This window comes from Lepidochelys kempii, chromosome 19 (genome assembly GCF_965140265.1).
Source record: "Lepidochelys kempii isolate rLepKem1 chromosome 19, rLepKem1.hap2, whole genome shotgun sequence".
NCBI lineage: Eukaryota > Metazoa > Chordata > Testudines > Cheloniidae > Lepidochelys > Lepidochelys kempii.
In genome coordinates, this window is record NC_133274.1 from 15,556,527 (window position 1) to 15,581,416 (window position 24,890).

Genomic DNA, 24,890 nt, shown 5'->3' on the forward strand with positions numbered 1-24,890 from the left:
ATTCCCACTCACTCTGAGTCCTGGCCCTACCCCCAACCAAAGACTGCTGCTGCCAAGGCTGGTAGGAGCCAGCCCAGGTCATGTCTGGCAGATGTTTGGTGTTCCACTAGGACTGGGTCCACCCTGTTGCCAGCTCCATCCAGCTCCCCCATTGCCAGGCAGTGTCGTGAATCAGCACTTGATGCACTCAACCTTTTATTTTATTTTATTGGGCTTGTCATTCATGAGGCTGCATGAGGGAGCCCTTCAGTTATTAATCGGGACATGGGGGAGGGCTGTGTGTGTGCAATAAAAGTGCACCCCTGTTTTTAAACCCTGCCTTGCAGCTCTCCTTTAAAACCTTCCCCTCCAGCATCCCCTTTCTGTGTCTCTCCGGCAATTATTTCTGCTTCCAGCCCAGCCAAGGACACATTCACAATTGCTTAAACTCCTGGCATCTTTCTGCCTGTTGACAACTCACTAGCAGCCTCTGGTGTAGGAAGCTGCCAGACAGGGAGCTGAGAGCAGTGGCCTCAGTCCACACCGTTCTGGGAATGTGTCGCTCAGCTCTTTTGTTGGCTCTCATTGTGAGCGTGATTTCTGAGTCAACATTTCGCACACACAAAACATCACATTTCCGGGGGGCTTTTCAGGCACAGAGTCGTCAGCTCTGCTCCTCCGCTGTTCACACCTCGAGCACCACCCGCCCAGAGAGGAGCTGCTATGACACATTATATTACCAACATCTCCTCTGTAGCACACGGCGCTAATGTACGCTAACGCACTGGGAGGTCACCAGCTGGAATGGGCCAGATTAGCTCCCCGCGATATATTAGTGCCTCAGCTGCATTCCTTTCTTCCATTCCGTCTACAATTCAAACCAAAGGGAAAGGAGCGAAGTTGGTAGTTTATAACCCAGTTTATAACCCAGGCTCATGGCTCCATTATCTGTTAGGGTGAAATTTACCAGGTGCAGAGGACTGAAGTGTGCTTTGTGATGGCCTTCTGCATAAGGGTGAATTTCACCCTAGATCTTTAAGTGATTCCGCCACACCTCTTGTTATTATTCATTCCATGATTTAACTAGGCACTAGAGACAAATTTACGATAAGAACACCCAGGATTGCTCTTTTAGTATTTCTTAAAGATCAGCACCAGTTCCCACCACACCTCCCAATTTCACTTTGAAAATAGCATGGTCCCAATAGCCTCTAAGTGGTGGCTTTTGGGAGCGGCAAGGGATTGAAATGACTTCATCCAGCGCTGGTGGCCCAGAGATCCTCAAAGCGATTTAGGTGCCTAGCTCCCACTGATTCCAACGGGAGTGAGACGCCTAAATACCTTTGAGGTTGTGGGCTGATGGCTCTACAGCATTTCAGCTCCTTGAGTGGTTTCTGTGGGTGTCACAGGTGTGAGGGCATCATACAATAACATGGGCCCCTGAACGGTACATCGCAGCTGAGTGGAAATAGAGGATTTTTACTTTTTTTTCTAAAAAAAAGATTTTTGAAAAAAATGCATAACACTTTGTCCAGTTTTACTGGACATCCATTAAGAGTGCGACCTCCTCTCGGGGCCATCCTGGTGTGTCGAACTTCACCCTGTTGGTTTATGTTGAATGGAATCACAGCTGCATTATGCACAGTTAAAGGGGATCATTAATAGAGACAGGCCTAGAATCCCAAATCTGGAGGGAAAAGTCTCCTTTGTCTTTTGGGACGTTCTGATCCAGATTCAGTTCTGGGCTTGGCTTTAGCATGGGCCAGAACTAGAACACGCTGAATCCAAATGTTCCAGAACTTTGGGGAAAATTTGGATTCAGACCCAAATCCCATGTCTCAGCCTCCTCCACCTTCATAAATAATGCTAACTTTGTATTTCTGTAGGGGTCCTGCACCCATTGACAGGGAACCCCTGAAATACAGCTGACTCTGGGCTGCAGTGTTACAGCCATTCAGTGTTAGCAAGGGTACACAATAATTTCTAGGAAAGTCAGGAACAGATGACTGATCCGGATATGTTCTCAGTGAGCTGGCTGGCTCTCCATTGCCCTGCGCTGGGTGTAGCCATCTAGGAACACAGGAATCTACCCATGGCAAGGTTTGCAGATCAGCTCTTTGCACCCACTTTGTACAAGTGCAGGGTAATGGAGTGTCAGGCCCACTTAGGGCATGTCTACACTGCAATCACAGGTGTGACTGTGATTTGATCAACTAGGTTGAGTAACAACAGCAGTGAAGCCTTGGGGGCACAGGCTAGTCCCACGCACCCAGGACCATGGGTACCTACTCAAGCAGCGGCCGCCAATGCTGCTGTGATGTCACTGCTGTTGTTATTGGAGGGGGCTAGACCCAAGCTATCGCGGGTATGGCTACACCTGCTGCAGTCACACCAAGACCTTACTCTGGTGCTGTTACATTGGATTTACACCACTGGGCCTGATTCTCTTCTCACCTGAAACCAGGAGTAACTCCAATGGAGTCAAAGCATGTGCATCAGGCCCAGGATCTTTGCTATTGCTCATTCTAGCACCCTCAGGAATCACATGGGAGGGACACGAGATCTGGATCCCCTTACCGCAAGGAATATCTGCATGGCGCTGCTCACTACCTCGATGTACTGGTAATCGAGCAGGCATCCAGTGACAGTGATGACGTGATGGTCCTCGGGGGCCAGGTTTGAGTTCATCACCGGCGTCACCAGGCAGCCGGGCCCATTCTCCATCCACCATGAGCGGTGCAGCGAGGTATTAAAGGTCATGATGAAGTCCCGGTCCTATGGGAGAGGAACATGGGAACACAAGCACAGAGTGAGCCACCCCCTTTCTATAGGAACCGTTCCCCAGGAGAGGGCACTCCCAGTTCCCAGGGTATGATGGTGTTGAACATTTAGAGCCTCTATTCAGGGTGACCACTAGGAAGCGCACAGCAAGGAAGTAAGGATCTTTGTAAGCAGAAAATAAAGACAGTCCTGCATTCACCCTGACCATGGTGTCCTGGGTCTCTGTAATTGCTACATGGTGTCAGCAATGGGATTCGAACCCACGTATCCATATGGAGACAATGACACCCAAAACAAACCATCAAAGGCCTGATTTTCAGAGGTATGGAGCCCTCCCAGCTCTTGGTGAAGTCAGTGGGAGCTGCAGGTCCACTCCCCAAAGCAGCACCAAGAGTAACAAGGCTTCACAGGGGAAGGGACACTCAGTGTAGTGCTCTGTCCCCTCATGCAGTGGCTGGGTCGCGGACGGGCTGATGAGCCTGCGACAGCATCAGCCAGCAGACCTGGGCCTTTTAGTGCAGGCAACAGTGGCTCATGCATTAAGATCCAGAAATCCCACATTCTAACCCCACTGATGCCACACCCTGCCCCACGGGGCGTGGCGTTACATTACAGTCCACACGTACTTCTGCACCGAACGATGAATCATATTTGTATAGCGCATCGTTACTATGTCTCTCCTTGCATCACCAATCTGATTTATTAATAATTAGCAGCGCCCCTGGACCTTCTCTAGCATCTTCTATCTTCTATTCAAGGATCTCAGAGCATTTTAGAGCGGTTCAGGAGTTTAGCCTTATAATTCCTGTCAAATGGGGAAACTGGCTCTCCGTCCCATCAGTGTAAATCTAGAGTTACTTCCCTGGAGTGACTCCACATTCACACACGTTACTTATGCGCAGAGTTGGTCCAGAGAAGTTAGCTGACTTGCCCCAGGCCACATCGGAAATCTAAGGCACAGCAGGGACGAGAATCAGAGGAGCTCCACTGACTTCCATGGGGCTCTGTTGATTTATACCAGCTGAGGAGTAAGCCCCACGTCTCTCCAGCCTGCCAGCCCGGTGCTTCCATGTCCTCCCAAAGGGCTACAGCAGCACAGGAGAGGGCAGCTGCATGCTGTACAATCACATGTGCCTGAAAGCGCTTGAGCTGAGGACGCTGCGGCATCTTCGAGGTTCCTGTGGGATCCCAGCCTGGTTTTGCAAGCCCCAGGACTGGTTCCTTTGCACAAGCAGCACCTGTATCTCCTGACGTGCAATGGGACTGTTGCAGGTTCTCTCAGCACTGGCTACACCATGTGAAACTCACAAGATCGTCAGAGCATGTGTAACCCCGACAGACCCCAGTTGTCGGCGGGATCGAACGTGGGGCCTCTGGAGCTTAGTGCATGAGCCTCTACCAAGGGAGCTAAAAGTCAACTGGCTCTTAGCTCAGGATGTAGAGCAGACTCCTTTAACTCTCTCTAGGTCATCTCGGTGCCACTAGATGGGACAGAGCCCCACCCCAGAAGGTGTGTGGGTTACACATGGACTCAGCACCTGGAGAACCAGCACCATAACACTCCAGCAAAGCCCCTGGCCAGGTCCATTTCTTGGTTCTGAGATGCAGATGGATTCTCCTTCTCCCCAGCATGGTTTGAGTGCATTGGGCAGCACTGCCAGTGAGACAGACAAACAGACCCCCACCACGAAGGCTTTGCTCCTGGATGTCTCTGCCTGGTAAGCCCATTGACATGCTTTGGAGCTCTCCATGGTTGATCTCCCTGAGCTTTTAGATCTCTGCTTCATACACAGCAGGCCTGCCCCTGCAAGACACGGCTTGGAAGGATAAGATGCTGCTCCTCTAATCCTCCCAGCCCAGCGCCTGCACCCGCCTGATAGCAGACTTGCAAGATGCAAAGCTGAAATTTAATTGAGCCAGCAATACGTGGGCCGGGGCTCCCTTCCAGGAGTGACCAGATGAACGCACAGCACGATCAACACAGCTGCCCCTGCTTACAGAGCAGAAGTACAGATCGGACTTAAAGACTTAGCACTCCTGCAGCCATGCTTTCTTTGGGTGAGCCGCAGGGAACGCTCGCATCTGAAAGCGTTACTGTGGGCAGGTTCCCCGAAAAGCAGAGAGGCCTCTCCAGCATCCAGCGCACAGGGGAGAGTGGCTGCACCGCTTCGGGAGCAGAGAGCCACTTCAGTACCCTGCATATCTCCCAGCTCTGCTGGCATCTGATAGCAAACCACAGCAGTCTCTCTCAGCACTACCAGGAGCACTGAACATGCGGCACCAAACCCCGACGGCAGGGTCCGGACCCAAGGGAGTTTGGCAAAGAGCAGCCCCACAGTGCGCTGACAAAACTTTTTAATTTTTTTGTGACAGAAGTCAGGGTTTTTGTCAAAAAGGATTGTTTTGTGAAGAAAATAGTTTTTGACCAAAAAATGGGTATTTATTTTTTAAAAAAAGGTTTCCCCTCCCCCCGCAAGTTTTTGGCAACCAAAAACAGTTGGCAACATTTTTGATTTAAAGCCAAAAGTTTGGGTTTTGGGTTGTCAGAAGCCACACACACACACGCGTACACACACAGTCGGTGTTTTGGTTTTTCAGTAAAAAGCAGATTTTTTTCTTTTCTCATTTTCACTGAAAATTTTCATGGGGGAAACAAAATAATTTCTCAAGAAGCAACAGGTGGAAGACTAATAGACAGGGACACCTGAAGACAGAACATTCAACTGGGCACAGGAGACCCAGGGTCTATTCCTCGCTCTGCTGCTGGGCGACCTTCACCAAGGCACTTCAGCCCTCTGTGCCTCAGTTTCTCCATCTGTACAATGGAGAAATGATACTAACCTCCTTAGTAAAGCACTGTGGGATCTATTGATGACAAGCACTAGATAAGAGCTAGGGGGTTCTTTTTATTATTTAATAATAATAATAACAATGCCGTTTGGGGGACATAAAAGAGGGCCCAAAGGGCCCCTCATGTTTCTGCAGATGCAGCTGACATGCCCACAATAGGCACCCAATGTTTGGGACGTTTGGGAAAGCTTGGTGAGCTTGGTTTCCATGTCTGCTGGGCTTCTGCACAGCCTGCCCCATCCACGACTTGAAACTGGAAGAGCCGAACTACGCACAGAACGAGACAGAGACAAGAGAGCAAGGGAGATTGCCACAGCCCAAGCACAAGTGGAAAGAGCAGAAATCTCAGGGAAGTGACACCTCTTTAGCAAAGAGGATCAATAACCCAGGTTTGTAGACTCAGGAGGCTCAGAGAGTTTCAAACAAGCATCCCGTCTCCACATCCCAGTGCAACCCTACAATAACAAACCGGCCAGTGCACTTCCTGAGGCTCCTTGGCAACTCTAGCCTGCTCCCAAGTCTGCACAGCCCAGTGCTCATAGGCAGCCCTACAATAACAAAACAGTGGGTCAGTCTGTGGGAGAGGAAAAAATCCCACAAAGAGAAATTTCACTTTCCAACATCTACGAGGGATTCATGAAAAACCTGGATTTTAAAAACTTCAAAATATTATCTTGGCAGCATCTTCTGGCGGTTGTCAAAAGAGAGGAATGCCCACTCCAGGCATCCTGCAGCGACACATGGGGGCTGTGTGGAGCAGACCCTGGTCTCTGGGCACGCATTGCCTGTTTCTCTGCATTCCAGCTCTTTGACAGCATAAGATTCCCCGGCTTCTTCTGAACACCAGTTTACAGCTCTCCCTGCTGCCGTTAATTTTAACAACACAAACTTTTATTAATAATTTCATGTTATCAGAACGGTTTTGCTGAGATTTATTGCTCCAACGGCTGAGAGCTTTCGAGCAAACAGCAGCAGTCCCACATCTTTGCACAATCTGCACTTTTGCTTCGCTCCTTTTCCTCTTTGTGAGATCGCAGGGCCTGTTTCTCCGTTGCCTTGTGCCCTGTCCTGTCATTTAAAGCAGAGCAAAATGTTACCATTGGGATCTGGTCGTACGCCCACTTTGCATTGATTGATGTAAATAACGACACTAGGTACAAAGCACAAGAGAATCAGGCCCCTGGAGCCTGAGGTCCAGACCGACCCCCCAGTGTAGAGCAACTAGGTCGATGGATGAATGATTCCGTGGTGTTCCCCCACCCCTTGCATCCCTGCAGGTTGTGTCCACACTAGGAGGTTGTGCCGGCAGAGCTACAGCGCTCTAGTCCCTGGAGTGTCGACAGACCCTACCTGATGTAGCTGTGCCGGCAAAGCAGTTGGGTGTAGCCCAGGCCTCTGGGTGCACAGGGAGTCACTGCGCTGAGTGACACGGAGCTAATTGCACACAGCCCCTTTGCTGGCTGTAACCGCCTGTTAAGCGCCTGTTTCTCACTACAGTGACACACGGATGGATTCTGCAGCAGCTGCAGCAAGAGCCGCAGCCTTGGCTTATGAAATTGTGTTGTCGGATTCATGCAATCCATAAACTCAGGCGGCGCTAAATGATTAACGAGCACCCTGAAATTCCCAATTAATCAGTCTCATTAATTTTGCTCCCCTACGCTCCACATTCCAATCCGCAGCCTCGTTCCCTTCCGAAGCCGCCCACCCCGTCGCCCTCGCCACCCTGCCCTTCCTGGGATGCTGATGGATCTAAGTAACAGAATGGAAAGCCAGCAGCGCTATCCATCTCTGTCGGGTGGGGAAATGGAGCTGGTGTTTCAGAGAGTGATTTCGCCCATTGCCACTAAATGCACACATCCCTTTAGATTTAGTGAAGGTGTCACTCACTGCCTTTCAGGGCAGGCTGGGGAGGGAGCACCTTGGTTGTTTTGAAGAGATAAAGAAGCAACAGTCGCCCTGCATGGTGTTTACATGGGAGATTACTCTGTATGCCTCCCTCCATGCGTGCTGCCAGCCAGATATGCAGGTGCTCTGCTGGCACAGGGAAGGAATGCACGGCTCGGCCCCATTGATGGTGAGCAGGTTGTCTTGGGGGCTCTTCTAGAGCCATTGAGATGCCGCCGTCCTTCCCTGCGACCCAGAAATGAGTCCCTGTAGAACCCCGTGGGAGTGACCCTGTTTGGTGGCTCTCCAGATGCCGTTAGAAGAGGCAACAGTGAGCACCAAAGAACAACATGTCCCAGTTGCTCTTTCTGAGGTGCGAGGTGTGGGGTGGAAACAACCAGCATGGCGTGAAATCATGTAGGTTGAATCCTGGGGAGCAGAAACCATCTCTGGTCTGAAAGAATCACAGTATGGGTCGTGTGAGGAGAAACTGTTGCCGGACAAAAGTACAGCAACCAGAATGCCCCAGAAAGAAAGAGTTGCAAGGAGCAGCCATCGTGAGAAAATAACGCTGCATACAAATCACTGGGAGGAGAAATCACTGGTGCCTGCATGCCATGAGGAGATCAAAATACCATGAGGAGAGACCATCACACCCAGAACCTGTGAGGAGAAAAATAGTGACCAAAACAAGACTCATGAGCAACCCTTGGACCGAGACCACTGCCTGTCATACCGACCATTATCGTCACGTTGTTTCCATGTACTCCCCTGTCTGTCTCCATCTGTTGTCTCTTGTCTTATTCTTAGTCCGGAAACTCTTTGGGGCAGGGACCATCTTTGTTCTATGTTCATAGAGCACCTAGCACCATGAGGTACTGGTCCATAACTAAGGCTCCCAGCCTCTACAGTAGTAATCATCATAATTAATAATAAAATTGGGGGCAGTGCCCAGCCCTTACAGACAGCTTGACAAAAACAAACCGGCGAGTGCTGTACAGGCTACAGGAGCTACCCCAAAAGCCAGCGTGTGCCGCTTTGTGCTCAGGAGAGACCCGACAATAACAAGCCACTATGCGCAGTCCAGGGCTCCTGGGCTTCCCTGCTGCACAGCGTGCTCGTCCACCCGCCAGGGCGTCGTTCACATTCTTACACAGAGTCCGAGGGGCAGAGACCTTCCAGCCCTGTGATGCTGGACTCTAGCCCATCTGCCCACGACCCGTCCCTTGCTCTGAAGTCTGCACTGTGTTTCCAATGCCTGGAATTGGTGCCAATGGACACACAGTGAAGAAGTCTGCAGTTTTCATGGGTTGTAATATGAAGCGAGTGGAGAACTGAAGATGAAAAGACATAGAAGGGCGGAGATGGCGGAGGGGAAACACACCAGCTCTTCAATTCTGGAGACATGGAGTGAAAGAAGTGGTTCGGGACTATTTAGAAAAGCTGGACAAGCACAAGTCCATGGGGCCGGATGCGCTGCATCCGAGAGTGCTAAAGGAGTTGGTGGATGTGATTGCAGAGCCTTGGCCATTATCTTTGAAAACTCATGGTGATCGGGGAAGTCCCAGACAACTGGAAAAAGGCTAATGAAGTGCCCATCTTTAAAAAAGGGAAGAAGGAGGATCCTGGGAACTACAAGCCCGTCAGCCTCACCTCAGTCCCTGGAAAAATCATGGAGCAGGTCCTCAAGGAATCAATTCTGAAGCACTTACATGAGAGGAAAGTGATCAGGAACAGTTGGCATGGATTCATCAAGGGCAAGTCATGCCTGTCTAATCTAATTGCCTTCTATGACAAGATAACTGGCTCTGTGGATGAGGGGAAAGCGGTGGACGTGTTGTTCCTTGACTTTAGCTAAGCTTTTGACACGGTCTCCCACAGTATTCTTGCCAGCAAGTTAAAGAAGTATGGGCTGGATGAATGGACTATAAGGTGGATAGAAAGTTGGCTAGATTGTCAGGCTCAACAGGTAGTGATCAATGGCTCCATGTCTAGTTGGCAGCCGGTACCAAGTGGAGTGCCCCAAGGGTCGGTCCTCGGGCTGGTTTTGTTCAATATCTTCATAAATGATCTGGAGGATGGTGTGGATTGCACCCTCAGCAAGTTTGCAGATGACACTAAACTGGGAGGAGTGGTAGATACGCTGGAGGGTAGGGATAGGATAGAGAGGGCCCTAGACAAATTAGAGGACTGGGCCAAAAGAAATCTGATGAGGTTCAACAAGGACAAGTGCAGAGTCCTGCACTTAGGACGGAAGAATCCAATGCACCGCTACAGACTAGGGACCGAATGGCTAGGCAGCAGTTCTGCAGAAAAGGACCTAGGGGTTACAGTGGACGAGAAGCTGGATATGAGTCAACAGTGTGCCCTTGTTGCCAAGAAGACCAATCACATTTTGGGATGTATAAGTAGGGGCATTGCCAGCAGATTGAGGGACATGATCGCTCCCCTCTATTCAACATTGGTTAGGCTTCATCTGGAGTACTGTGTCCAGTTTTGGGCCCCGCGCTACAAGAAGGATGTGGAAAAATTGGAAAGCATCCAGCGGAGGGCAACAAAAATGATTAGGGGACTGGAACACATGATTTATGAGGAGAGGCTGAGGGAACTGGGATTGTTTAGTCTGTGGAAGAGAAGAATGAGGGGGGATTTGATAGCTGCTTTCAACTACTTGAAAGGGGGTTCCAAAGAGGATGGCTCTAGACTTGTTCTCAGTGGTAGCTGATGCCAGAACAAGGAGTAATGGTCTCAAGTTGCAGTGGGGGAGGTTTAGGTTGGATATTAGGAAAAACTTTTTCACTAGGAGGGTGGTGAAACACTGGAATGTGTTTCCTAGGGAGGTGGTGGAATCTCCTTCCTTAGAGGTTTTTAAGGTCAGGCTTGACAAAGCCCTGGCTGGGATGATTTAGTTGGGGATTGGTCCTGCTTTGAGCAGGGGGTTGGACTAGATGACCTCCTGAGTCCCTTCCAACCCTCATATTCTATGATTCTATGATTCTGTGAAATCTGGACTCGCTACATTCCTGCAAAACATTCCAAATTCATTGACTCTCCACTTTCCAACTGTCTCTGTAGCTTTGTCGGTCCCAGGATCTGAGAGAGACAAGGAGGGGGAGGAAACATCTTTTATTGGACCCACTCAGCTGGTGAAAGAGACACACTTTTGAGCACCACAGAGCTCTTCAGGGTTCCCCAGAGCTCTGTGTAGTTTGAACGCTTGTCTCTCACCAACAGAAGTTGGTCCAATAAAAGATTTTGCCTCACCCACCTTGTCTCTCGTTTTCCAACTGAAAGATGCTCCGCTGGAAATGTTTTGACCAGCTGCAACTCAGGACTGAGATAGCTGGCGGTGCTGCAAGTCAGGGCCGAGGGACACCAACAGAGCTGTGTGTGCGGAGGCCAGGTGATGTTGCAGGTGACAACTGAGGTGCAGCTAAATCCTTATTCCCACAGAGTCTGAGCACGTCCCCACCATCAATAGAACTTTATCCTCCCAACACCGCTGTGCAGTAGGGAAGTATCATCCCACTTTACAGATAGGGAACCAAGGCACAGGGCAGATTAAGTGACTTCCCCAAGGTCACTCAAGGACACCCAGTCTCCAGAGCCTCAGTCCAACGCCCAATTCACTACACCGTCCTTCGAACAGCAGCTGAGCTGCATTTGAGGGAAACATGCAGATCACTTAGCCCCACCGCCTCCCCCAAGCCAGAGCTATCGGCTCATCAGTCTCTGCAGTGCTACGGTGGAAAGAAAGAAAGAAAGAAAGAAAGAAAGAAAGAAAGAAAGAAAGAAAGAAAGAAAGAAAGTTGCAAACCTGTAAGCAGCTGCAATGGCACAAGTGATGATGCCCTGCGCCCTCCCTCCCCAGCGCTGCTCTTCCCCAGCACCATGACCTCCATGTGCATGAGGAATACCAGACGTAAGGGGAAGGATGTAAAACCCAAGAGGCAGGGATGCCAGGCTGATCAATGGCTCCGGAGGAGCCAGCGCTCAGTGCCATTAGAGAGGTAATTACCTGTGACAGGTGTCCAACTTCCAGGTAAAAGCAGATGATGAATGCGTTCCATCCAACCCACAGCACCAGCCACACCGCGTACTGGGGAGAGAAAGAGACAGAGGCTCAGAAATGCAGAAGGGCAAAACGGCCCTTAGCAGCAGGAGAGAAAAGCAGCTGGGTGGCGTGAGACTTTGCCAGGGGGCTCTGCCCTCGGGCAGGGCATTTGAAGGAGACCCAACAGCACTGAGATTTCTCCTGCACCCGCTTTCTGCCCTGAGCCAAATCCCACTGAGGTCAAGGGGAGTCTTTCTGCTGACTTCAAGGGGCTTTGGATCAGGCCTTACGCACATGGGCCTTGCAGAAAGAGACAGCTGCCTGCACCATGTGTTTGGGCATGCAGAACCTGGGCTGGAGCATGGGCTCTTATCGCTGCCTGCAGCTACCCAGCATGCACAAGCAAATGCATTAATGCATTAATGAGTAATGGGCCCAGCTCTGCTTTCATGGACACCACATTTACACCAAACTTCAGTGGGGTCACTCCTGATTTAAACCAGCAGCAACGACAAGGTGATCAGGTTCAGTGTTTGTAATCTGTTGGCCCCAAAAGCATGCAGGGCTCTGGAAGTGAAAATCTGTTATAATTTATCACATACCTGCAGCACCTTACAAATATCAACTAATTAACCATATAATGCCACACACACACTTCCAGGATGGGTGCATAGGTATTATTATCCCCCTGTTACAGATGGAGAAACAGAAGCACACAAAGCAAAGTGACTTGCCCAAGGTCATACAATGAGTCAGTATCAGAGATGAAATCTCCTGGCTCCCAGATCTGTGGTCAGGACTCAGGATACTAGATAAACTCGCTTTTATGCTTTATGCTAATAAATTGCAATTGAATCAACCAGAGAAGGGTTCTAGACCAACCTTCTCCCCCAGCATCGACTCCTCTCCCATCTAAATGCTCCCAGACTTCAGGGAAAGCCTGAATGGGATCTGAACATTGAAGCTCAGGCCCATCTCTAAAAGGACAGAGACCAGACAAAGTCAAACTAAACACACTCGTCCACTCCTCCCGAGCCAGGTGTGGGGTGATCACAGGCAGGGTCCAGGAGGGGTTAAAGCAGAAAACCCCTATGATAAAGAAGTGGTTGCAGTAATTAAAATCAGTGCTGAAGCCCAGCTTTACTAACCTTGCCCCTGTAGAGGCATTTCCACCATCTCACCAGGTGGCCCAGTACAGAATAGGATGGGAGAGGAAATGCTCAAGGCTTCTCCAGAGCTCTTTGGCACAGAACGAGACACTGACTGTGGTGTGTACTGACTGTGAATTCTACCGTACAGGGCAGGATGTCACATGACAGCATTTATGGCGCTGTCATTCAGAGCGCCAGCAGAGAAAGGCAGTGCAACCCATGGGCTGGAACAAGAGACCTCAGCCCTTAGTCCTGGCTGTGCTACAGACTTGTTTTGTGACCTTGGGCAAGTTGTTGATATGCTCTGTGCCTCAGTTTCCCCATCTGTAAAGTAGGGATAATAAATCTTACCCTCCTTTGTAAAGTGCTTTGAGATCTACAGATTCTGAGAGCTAAGTGTGATATTATTACCAGAGGAAATCATCTTGCAGCAATTGCATTTGTGCAGCTGAGAACAGAACTTGTTCTACAAAAATACCATGCAAGTCCATAGCACCTGACATCTAAGGACGTTGGTGCACTTCACAGACATTGGGAAGATCCTCCCATTTCCTCTTGTGCATTACACAAGGACTGTTCTCCCTGTCTCACAGGTGGGGAAACTGAGGCATGGAGAGTTGGTGTGAGTTGTCAAAGACCATGCATCAAATCAGGGGCAGTGCTGTCACTTGAACCAGGAGTCTGGATTCCCAGGGCCTTGCATAGTTATTCACACCATGTAGAACAACAGTCATGGTAACTGAATGGTCCCCTGGGGCAGACAAGTGGGAGAGTTAGATAGGATGAATTAGCTGATGTTTGGCCCTGGCTACAGTCTTTTGACCACATTTCCCAGGTAATTGGCTGGGAATTACAGCATCATTAAGAAAGCTTCGGGGCTTGTCAGCACTGGGATTATTTATATGGGGCCTTGCCTACACGAGAAAGGGTTTGCTGATATAGCTGTACCAGTGACCCCCCTTAGGGGAGATGCAATTTATACTGGCCAAAGAATTGTTGTGCTGGCCTAGTTTAAACAGGTCCCTGCACTGGGGAACTGGTTTAAACTATTCTGGGGGAAGGACATTTACTTGTGTAGACCAGCCTGAGGTAGCTCTGCCAGTACACCCGCACTGAGGCAAATCCCTGGGATCGGTGCGTTGCACCCGTGTAAAAAGTGGCTTGCACAGGAGGGGCTGGTGGAAATTTCCCACGAAACGTCAAAATGAACTTACCAAAGCTCAGCATAGAATCACAGAAGATTAGGGTTGGAAGGGACCTCAGGAGGTCATCTAGTCCAACCCCCTGCTCAAAGCAGGACCAACCCCAACTACATCATCCCAGCCAGGGCTTTGTCAAGCCGGGCCTTAAAAACCTCTAAGGACGGAGATTCCACCGCCTCCCTAGGGAACCCATTCCGGGGCTTCACCACCCTCCCCGTGAAATAGTGTTTCCTAATATCCAACCCAGACCTCCCCCGCTGCAACCTGAGACCATTGCTCCTCGTCCTGCAGTCCAAACACTTCACTTTGACTGTCTAGCTTGGAGTTCAATATCATATGACATGAGAGTCCCAACAATCAGGTGCAATCCGAGCCCTTTGACTTTATCGAAATAAAAGGTGGTGGGTTTTTTTTATCAAACGTTTCAGCAGAATCAGTCTGTGCCCATGAAACGGTTTCATTTCGTTGCATCAGACGTTTCACCAGCAGCTTTTCAACCATCTGCGCCGCTGTGTGGCTGGTTTCCTCCGCTCCTCCGCTCCTGCCGCCCACTCCCAGGAGCGGGCACGGGGGAAGGATTCTGGAAGGAAAACCTCACCCCCATTTCATTCCCACCCTGCTCCACGTTCACTCAGCTTCCCCTTCCTGTCACTTCCTTCCCCCAAACTCCCCCGTCTTTTCTCATTTTCTTTGTGGCCGTTCACAAAGGGGGTCACTCTCCCTGAGCTTCAAGTGAACCTCAGATCTCAGAATAAGACTCTGCTCAAACAGCCAGTTTCACCCAGTTTTCTGTCTAAACCAAATGAAACAGCAGATCCCACATGGAGCCATAACCTGGCCTGGCGGTCACTTGAAACTGCCCCTAACTCAGCCTGGGGTTACCTGAAACTGCACCACAATGTGGCCTGCAGTTACTGGAAACTGCATCATACCTTGACCTACGGTCACTCAGAACTTCACTTTAACTCAGCTGGGGTCCATCAAAATTGCACCTATGGCCACTGTAAGGACTGAAAAGCCTTAATGAACTGGGTTGAATCCTAAATGTTCAATGAAACTCCAATCAGGCTGGCCACCTCCACTGCCCCCTCTTCTCTCTTCCGCATTGATACAGGGCTCTCTCTCCCTGCTGGAGCAGCTCACAGAGCCAGGTGAGGTCACACAGCACTTCATAATAGCAGACAGGGGCAGGCCTGCTGGGAACCCTTATATATACACAGGGACCCTTAGTATTAACGAAGCTGGCGACAAGCTACCTCTGTGACCCAATGGGAGGGATCTTTCTGTTGCTTTTGACCAGTCTTTCTGGGACCACACAGGCTCTCTGGCCTGCATCCCGTCCTGCCCTCTCCTCCATGAGGATCACAACGAGCCCTCAGCAGGGTGCTGAGCAGAGGGGGATGGTGATGCAGATGTGATTGACTTCCCCGTTTCTCGAGGGGCATGCAGGGCCTCTCCAGGCATGGATCTCCTTGGCCAAATCTGGGCCACTACACATTATCATCATTACTGCTGAGTGCTGGCTTGTGCCAGCGGATAGCCCCCGAGCAGTAAAGCAGTAAAGCAGTAAAGTATTTGCAGTGAGCCCCGCGGAGTGCTGGCCAAAGTGCTAGAAGTAAAAGAGATGCACTAGCAGGCAGGGTGCACCAGTCGGCCTCTTGGACCTACCATTATGAGGTATTTGGATCTGTACTGGATGGTCCCAAAGATGCCCAGGATGACAGCCATAATGTGTAAAAAATTAGCCAGGATGGGCACCCACTGATAGCCCAGGAAGTCGAAGATCTGCCTCTCCAGCGCTGCTATCTGGAAAAGAACAAAGGGGGACAGAGCAGAGAATTACTCATTGCACAGAGGCTCGTGGGACATTAAAGGCAAAGAGTATCATGTAATTAATGGGAAATCCCATGGACAATTAGTTACAATAGACTGAAATGTCTGCATGATTCATCATCCAGCGTCTGGCAAATACATCATGGCAGGGAGGTTTTATGAGGAATAATCACCAGCTGGAGTTGGAGAAGGAGGGACTGGGGAGACTTGAGTCAGTGGAATGGGTAGCCAAGAGCTCATAGGGTCAGCAGGTAGGTACCTCTCCCCATGTTGAACTGCAGGCCACAGGCTCCTGATTTGTTAAGAGACTGTGAGCAAGTGCCTCCCTAGCAAAACTGGAATAGCAAAACCAATGGAACAATTTACCAAGGATCGTGGTGGATTCCTCATCACTGGCAATTTTAAAATCAAGACTGGGTGTTTTTTCTCAAACCTCTGCTCTAGGAATGATTTGGGGGAAGTTCTCTGGCCCATGTCAGCCAGGTTATACAGTTATACAGGTCAGACTAGATAATTGTGATGGTCCCTTCTGGGACTGGAATCTATGAATCTATAAAAATGAACTGCAGAGAGTCTGTGACACTTTCCTAGCAATTCATTCTCTCCGGGCACATTTCACACTCAGCTCTCCAGCAGCAAGCCAGGTGCAGAGACACACTGAGCTGATGGCAAAGAAGGATGCTCCAGAATGTCCTTCTTGGTTGCAGGGAAAGGAGCTGGAGCTTGACAGTGGCAGTGAGAGACAGAGGGATGGGCCAGAGCTGTGAAGTTCAGATCAGGGTCCAAACTTCCCCAATGATGGAAGAGGCTCGGAGCCATTTTTCTGATTCTGAGCCATCTGATGGGGTTTGTCCTGCAGTGAATTGCATTGAATAGCAAGAAGGACTCTCCCTGTCAGCAGGACAGGAGGTGTGTAAGGAGGTCTGGAAGCTGTGTTCCATCTCAGAACCACCCCATCTATGGTACTGGTGAAGACAATGGCAAAGCTATCTTGGGAGCAGGTCTGGGCCCACAGGCAGCAGAGCAGTGTACAGAGACTACAGTGGTTTGGGCATTAGCCTGTGACTTAGGTTACAGGCCAAGAGTAGGGCAGGGCTTTGGAGACTCAAACAAGGGGATAATAATGGAAGTGAGACTTGTCATGTTTAGCTCAGTTCATTCTTCTGTTGAAATGTCCTTCAACTCTCTGCAGCACTGGAGGAGTAGTTGCTCTCCCCAGCTTCATCCAGTGCACTGGCACTAGGGTCTCTCGCTGAACTCGCCTCTTTGGCACAGACGAATGGGAAAACCCGGAATGAACTGCCGGGGCCAGATTCATCCCTGAGTTTAATTTGCTTCAGGGAAAATTTCCTAGCCCAGACTGATAGAAACTCTGAGCTGTAGCTCACGAAAGCTTATGCTCATATAAATTGTTGAGTCTCTAAGGTGCCACAAGTCCTCCTTTACTTTCTGTGAAATCAATACAAAAGAATAGCTGGTATTTGTCCAGTGGCTTTCCGGGACAGTAGAAAATTCGAACTGTGCCACCTTTACCTCCAAATCAGTCTGTTACTTCATGATTCATTGCTCTTTGTGTACAGAATTCTCTTTGTTTACCACCATGATTTTTTAATGGCACTTGTCTGTCATAATCATAAATAAGGCTTTGATGCAGTTTTAAATATTGCATAGTGATTTCTGAATGCATGCAAAATTAAAGACCGTCTCAGTATTTGTTTCTCTGCCTACTATTCCATTCTTTATTTAGCTCTGTTTTTGTTATTGGCTTCAGGCCTATTATCCTTAATTACAGAATTCATTTTAGATAAGGTTTGAAAGAGGGGCAGCATTGCCAACTCCCTGATTTCATCACCAGATACTTAGTGTTTTTCTTAAAACCCGAGCACCTGGAGTCACGGCATTAGATGGGAATCACATCTCTCATATATATACATATGATGGCTGTAGAGAAAAGCTTGAAAACATGACTCCTAAAGGTTCAAATACCTGTGTGCAAGGAAAATAAATACTTTACTAATTTTAAGCCAATCTCATGTTTTTTGGCCATGATTCCTGGCATTTGGTGTTGAGTTTGTGTCTCTATCTCTCTATCCAAGTGTCCCCACTGACGCTTATACATATTGGCTGAAAAGCTAGAAACCATGATCCTGCAATTTCTTGCATCCTGGAGGAGTGCTGTGCCTGCATGCAAAAAGTGGCAGGAGTTGGGCCTTAGCCTTCAATTATGTGGGGCAGGAGCATCTGACACCCAGTGATCTCGACCATGACTGTGCTAGAGTGAAAAGGGGCATTTGGAAATGTGTTTCCCTGAGCTGCAGCCTGAGATTTTTAAATGCAAGTGTCTGGATCAACCCCATCACTAGGGGGATGCAGTTGCGGGCAAGTCACTTCCCCTTTCTGTGCCTCAGTTTCTCCATCTGTAAAATGGGGACAACGATACTGCCTCTTTTGTAAAGCCCTTTGAGATCTACTGATGCCAAGGGGTATATAAGAGCTAGGGATTATTATTATTATTCGGCAACTGTCCCAGGAGCAGCTAGCTCTGTGTAAGGGACTGCACACATCTCTCCAGCCAGTTGCAAAATAACTTACCCTTCCCTGTATTGTCTATGGTTTGTAACATGAGGAAATCTTAGAGCCGGTCAACACTGTTTGCACAAAAATGTTTCTCATTCAAAAAAAGGGGTGATGTCAAAAATGAAAATTTTCACAACCACCCCGCCCCCCCCCGCTTTTGAAAAAAAAATTTGGATTTTCATTGAAAAACCAAAAACCTACATTTGGGGCTGGGGGTCATTTTCTGGTCAGCTCTAGAAAATACGCTTAGACTTTACAATTTTGGATCTAATGGAGAACTAGTGGTATATAATACACACGCACACCCACCCACACATCCCAAGTCTATCAGAGCTGCATGGAATTTATTGCAAACCTCCTGCATTGCTTCATAAATGACATACAGCATCAGGTAGCAAGGAAACGCAGAGAACAGACTCTTAAAACACAATTCTTCTGGTTCTGTACAGGTCTTAGCACAGTCAGGCCCTGGTCCGTGGCCCTTAGGCGTTATTGCAATACAAATAATAAATAACAAGACCCTTAACATGGAACCAAAGAGCTTTTCTTGGTGATGAAGTAATAGGGTGCAAAGAGGTTTCCGCTGCAAAAACCTGTCCCAGTGAATATGCTGCATGCAGATCATGCAATGCATTTGCTGAGTCTGCTCAGCAAAGAGAAGCATGAGGGCAGTTCTGCCCAGGGGCTCTATTCAGATGGGTTTTGCTACCGTGTCCAGGAATGAATTGCAGCTCCATATTTACGATCAACTAGATGGATTAAATTAACTACCAGGATCTCTCTCACCCCTTTACTGCTTGACAGAGACCACTCCCAGTTCTAGCCCAACCTCATTGTTACCACAATTTTATCACATGTCTCAAATTTGGGGTAGTTTTTAAAGTCCGGGGGTTGGAGATGAGAGACTCTCCGTTTCATTTAAGAAGAGTAAGGGCCAGCTTTCAAAAGGTATTTAAGCACTTAAAGGTTCAGCCAGGCATCTAGTGAGATTTACAAACATCTAAGCAGGTTGGGGGCTTGCTTCACATTGAAAGTTGATTGGAGGTAGGTACATAACTCCTATAGGCACATCTGTAACTCCCAGTCAGCACCGAGAGGGAAAATGCCATTTCACAGAAACCAAAACGACCAGCAGGAACATGTCAATTTCAATGAAATTTTGTTTTGATTTTTGTTTTTAAAAAAAGCATTTCCATAGGGTTGAAACCTTCCGTTTGGACATTTTTGGCAAGGCCCATTTCAACTTTTCATTTCAAAATCACTTTTTGTTTTAAATTTTATTTTATTTTCTAGTATAAAAACATTTAAAAATTGAAACATGTCACAGTAACAATGAATGGTTTTGATTGACGTAAAATGATTTTTTTTTTCATTTCACTTTGCAGGACATTTCAAAATTCTTTGTATTTTGTTCTGATCTGAAATGAAAGTGAATTTAGAAATGGCAGAACTTCCCATGAAATGGCAATTCCAGTTCCTGCCTATCTCTACTAAATCCCTTTGTAGACCTGGCCCCAAGTTTCTAGCCCCTGTGGCTGCAGAGAAAAGCTGGCAAATATGAACATTAAAGGCTCAGAACCTTAAAAGTACAGAAACATATTCATCTCACGATTTTGAAGACAATTTCATGAATGTTTGGGGCCAGAGATGATTTCTGAACGCTTGGAGCGGGCAGTACATCAAAGGCTCTCCCTTTGCATTTCTCTGCAGCCCATTTTGAAAGAGGAAGTACATTGGGGTCACTAGATGCTGCTCAAGCACTTTCCTTCCAACCAAATCATAGAATCATAGAATCATAGAATATCAGGGTTGGAAGGGACCCCAGAAGGTCATCTAGTCCAACCCCCTGCTCAAAGCAGGACCAATTCCCAGTTAAATCATCCCAGCCAGGGCTTTGTCAAGCCTGACCTTAAAAACCTCTAAGGAAGGAGATTCTACCACCTCCCTAGGTAACGCATTCCAGTGTTTCACCACCCTCTTAGTGAAAAAGTTTTTCCTAATATCCAATCTAAACCTCCCCCACTGCAACTTGAGACCATTACTCCTCGTTCTGTCATCTGCTACCATTGAGAACAGCCTAGAGCCATCCTCTTTGGAACCCCCTTTCAGGTAGTTGAAAGCAGCTATCAAATCCCCCCTCATTCTTCTCTTCTGCAGGCTAAACAATCCCAGCTCCCTCAGCCTCTCCTCATAACTCATGTGTTCCAGACCCCTAATCATTTTTGTTGCCCTTCGCTGGACTCTCTCCAATTTATCCACATCCTTCTTGAAGTGTGGGGCCCAAAACTGGACACAGTACTCCAGATGAGGCCTCACCAATGTTGAATAGAGGGGAATGATCACGTCCCTCGATCTGCTCGCTATGCCCCTACTTATACATCCCAAAATGCCATTGGCCTTCTTGGCAACAAGGGCACACTGCTGACTCGTATCCAGCTTCTCGTCCACTGTAACCCCTAGGTCCTTTTCCACAGAACTGCTGCCTAGCCATTCGGTCCCTAGTCTGTAGCTGTGCATTGGGTTCTTCCGTCCTAAGTGCAGGACCCTGCACTTATCCTTATTGAACCTCATCAAATTTCTTTTGGCCCAATCCTCCAATTTGTCTAGGTCTTTCTGTATCCTATCCCTCCCCTCCAGCGTATCTACCACTTTTCCCAGTTTAGTATCATCCGCAAATTTGCTGAGAGTGCAATCCACACCATCCTCCAGATCATTTATGAAGATATTGAACAAAACCGGCCCCAGGACCGACCCTTGGGGTACTCCACTTGATACCGGCTGCCAACTAGATATGGAGCCATTGATCACTACCCGTTGAGCCCGACAATCTAGCCAGCTTTCTACCCACCTTGTAGTGCATTCATCCAGCCCATACTTCCTTAACTTGCTGACAAGAATACTGTGGGAGACCGTGTCAAAAGCTTTGCTAAAGTCAAGAAACAATACATCCACTGCTTTCCCTTCATCCACAGAACCAGTAATCTCATCTTAAAAGGCGATTAGATTAGTCAGGCATGACCTTCCCTTGGTGAATCCATGCTGGCTGTTCCTGATCACTTTCCTCTCATGCAAGTGCTTCAGGACTGATTCTTTGAGGACCTGCTTCATGATTTTTCCAGGGACTGAGGTGAGGCTGACTGGCCTGTAGTTCCCAGGATCCTCCTTCTTCCCTTTTTTAAAGATTGGCACTACATTAGCCTTTTTCCAGTCATCCGGGACTTCCCCGGTTCGCCACGAGTTTTCAAAGATAATGGCCAATGGCTCTGCAATCACAGCCGCCAACTCCTTCAGCACTCTTGGATGCAACTCGTCCGGCCCCATGGACTTGTGCACGTCCAGCCTTTCTAAATAGTCCCTAACCACCTCTATCTCGACAGAGGGCTGGCCATCTCTTCCCCATTTTGTGATGCCCAGCGCAGCAGTCTGGGAGCTGACCTTGTTAGTGAAAACAGAGGCAAAAAAAGCATTGAGTACATTAGCTTTCTCCACATCCTCTGTCACTCGGTTGCCTCCCTCATTCAGTAAGGGGCCCACACATTCCTTGGCTTTCTTCTTGTTGCCAACATACCTGAAGAAACCCTTCTTGTTACTCTTGACATGTCTGGCTAGCTGCAGCTCCAGGTGCGATTTGGCCCTCCTGATATCATTCCTACATGCCCAAGCAATATTTTTATACTCTTCCCTGGTCATATGTCCAACCTTCCAAATCCATCTGTCGCATGTGCTGGAGTGTTCTCATAACAGCTGAGTCCAGGCCAGGACTAAGGGAGACCCTGTGCAGTTACATTAGGAGCCAGGGAGAACCACAGGGTCTGTCTATGTCCAGCAGCCTCAATAAAGAATCCTCTTTACATTTCTATGCATCAGAGTCCAGTTCTGTCTCTCCGCTTTCTCAGGTATATCTCACTACACCCCAGTTTTACCCTGCTCAGTATCACAGGCTTTGATGTGTTTCTGTATGGAGCTATATTACGTGTCTGGCAAGCTATACACGGAGGCATTATGGCATAGTGGACAGCACACTGTACTAGGACTCTTGGGATCTATTCCCACCTTAGTCCTAGATGGCCTTGGGCAAGCTGCTGCCTCGCTCCGTGACTCAGTTTCCCCAGTAATATCAGGTTTACCTCCTTTGTAAAGTGCTCTGAGCACTTCTGGTGAATAGCACTGAATAGAGGCTAGGGGTTATTGTTACTTTGCACCCCATATAACTTCTCAAACCAACACTTCAAACCTCCCCACCTCTCAGACCTCATTTGGCTGGAGTAAGCATTTTCTATAGCTGAATTATAACTGTACAGTAAACAATGAGTTTATCGTGAAAAGCCCAATGGGACACGAGTCCCCAAATCCCCTCTTGCTTCTCAGTGGCCCTACCAGGCAATTGCTCCAAGCGAAGTGAAGTTCAGCGGGGGAATGATCAGGGACAGTGCTGCTGAGGAGAATTTACTGCAAACCAAAACGACTCAGACAAAAATCAACACACAGCACTGGCCAATTTCATTAGTTGGAGGGACGCAAGCTGTATTGCTTTAGATTGCTGCATTTAATGGGCGGAGTGAACTGCGTGTGTCACTGGCTAACAAGTGTTATTTATGCTTCAGGTTAGGGGTACCTTTATCAGCTGGGCTACCGGGATTTAGTGCCCCTCCTCCCCCACTCAGCAATCCAAGGTGAGAAGTGAACTCCGCTGCCTGGAGAAACGGGTCTGTGAGGAAGCAGCAGCTGATCCTGGTTGTGGTGCCTGGTGAGCAGACCCCAGAGCGGAATGTTAACCAGTGACTGGGGTTCCATGGTGATGGGGGACATTCCCTGGAACGGGTTAATTTGCAGCTTCATTTGAGAGGAAGGAAGATTGGGCTGGTGGGGGTAGGCTTGCCACCTTTCTAATGGCTGGAAATGGGACTCTTGAGTCCACCTCTTCGCTTGAGGCCTCGCCCCCTTCTCCGCCTCCCCCTTCCCTCGACAGATTAAAAAAACTAGACATTGGGGCTTGTCAAATGGCACCCGGACAAACAAGCCAAAACCCAGACTGGAGGGGTGGCAGTCTTAGGTGGGGGAAGGGAACTCACATCCCCTTAACAGTGACTCCCAACTGGAAAGGGAGCAGGGTCTAGTGGGTAGAGTCTGGGGCTCAGAGCAGCTGGGTACTATTCTTGGCTCTTTGCTGACCTGTTACGTGACCTTGGGCAAACCACTTCACCTATCTGTGTCTCCCCTTCAGACGGGGACCTCTTGGGAGCCGGGACTGGCTCCCGCTGTGTGCCCATGCAGCGCCCAGCGTGAGGAGGCCCTGAGCTCAGCTGGAGCCTGTAAGTTCCTCTGTGATACAGAATCGGGACGGTTGGCTCTGCCACAGACTTTGTGTGGCCTTGGGCAAGTCACTGAATCTTGACCAGGACAGTAGTTCTGTCTGTTCTGTGCAGGGCCTGATCCAGAGCCCCTGGAAAGACTCTTCTGAGAGATTCAGTCAATTGTCTTAACTTGGCTTTGGATCAGGGCTTTTGCAAATGCTTCAGGGCAGGATCTGTTGCTTGCGATGTGTCTGGGCAGAGCCTGGGGCCCTCATCTCGCGTGGAGCCTCTGGCACTCATGGAGTAGAAACGAGAATAAGCCTGAGCTGCCTTGCTCAGACAGGAGGGCTTGACCCCTCTCCCCAAACCTGACTCCCCTGCCTGGCTCCAGCCATGGCCCTAACCTTGTTTGTAACATCCTTGATCCTGCTCTCGGCTGCAGCACCGGTCAGCAAACCTGCCAGTGCCCCCTCTACCTTCAGCCACTCTCATCTTGGCTCAGTCCTTTGGCTCCAGACACCACCACCCCCGCCCACTCTGTGGCTCCTCTCCCTTTCCCCAGAGGCTGCTGGCACCCTCACTTCCACTTCTCTAGCTCCCCAGGCAGGTCCCCAAGGGGGTCCAAGCCCCAGCTCCATGATGCTCCTCCTTAGGAGAATCCAATATGCACTTAGAATGGGCACAGCGTAAGAGAAGCAACTCTTAACGAACCTGCATTGCCTGTCCTGCTCTCAGAACCAGGTATTTCAAGCCCAAGTTGACTCTGCTGTGGTGGGTCCCCTGTTTGAGCTGACGGGTTAACATAGCTACTCACCCATCCTGTGTTCTGCAGGGAGGGGCAGGGTGGTAACATCTGCTGGAGGAGCACAGAGCCAGATGTGCACAGCCAAGCAGCTGTCAAAGAGGGTGACAGCGCAGGCCTGTCCCCACCAAAGACCTATTGCAGAGACAAAGGGTTCCTCCAGCCTGGCAAATCAGTCATGTTCCTTGGGCATTCAAACACCCAGTGCTGTTCTCAGCGTCTTGGCCTGTCTCCTCTGGGCGCTGGGCTGCCTGCTCACAATTCTTCCAGGCTGTGGTTAAAGTGCACCAGTCATTGTGGCCCCAATTTGGCAAAGGCTCATGCCCAGGAATGACTTAGTGCATTTGGGTCCTGGAACTCCCTGGGATTATTCACAAGCAGGGCTGGGCCAGACTCATCTTGGTACCGGGGTGCAGTGAGAATGGAGGTTATAATCCACTGGATTTCTCTCTCCACACACTGCTAACTCACCACAACCCA

The 24,890-nt window shown here is 49.1% G+C and overlaps 1 protein-coding gene across 1 annotated transcript in view; it reads right to left on the reverse strand.

Annotated features, from left to right (window-relative positions):
• The window catches only part of NKAIN1 (sodium/potassium transporting ATPase interacting 1), a 205,754-nt gene that overhangs the window by 47,745 nt on the left and 133,119 nt on the right, over positions 1-24,890 (reverse strand). Inside the window, exons 2-4 of the mRNA XM_073317792.1 lie at positions 15,573-15,710; positions 11,516-11,596; positions 2,557-2,754 (exon numbers count right to left, since the gene is read on the reverse strand). Of these exons, the coding sequence (XP_073173893.1) occupies positions 2,557-2,754; positions 11,516-11,596; positions 15,573-15,710 (417 nt within the window). The remainder of the gene's footprint in view (positions 1-2,556; positions 2,755-11,515; positions 11,597-15,572; positions 15,711-24,890) is intronic.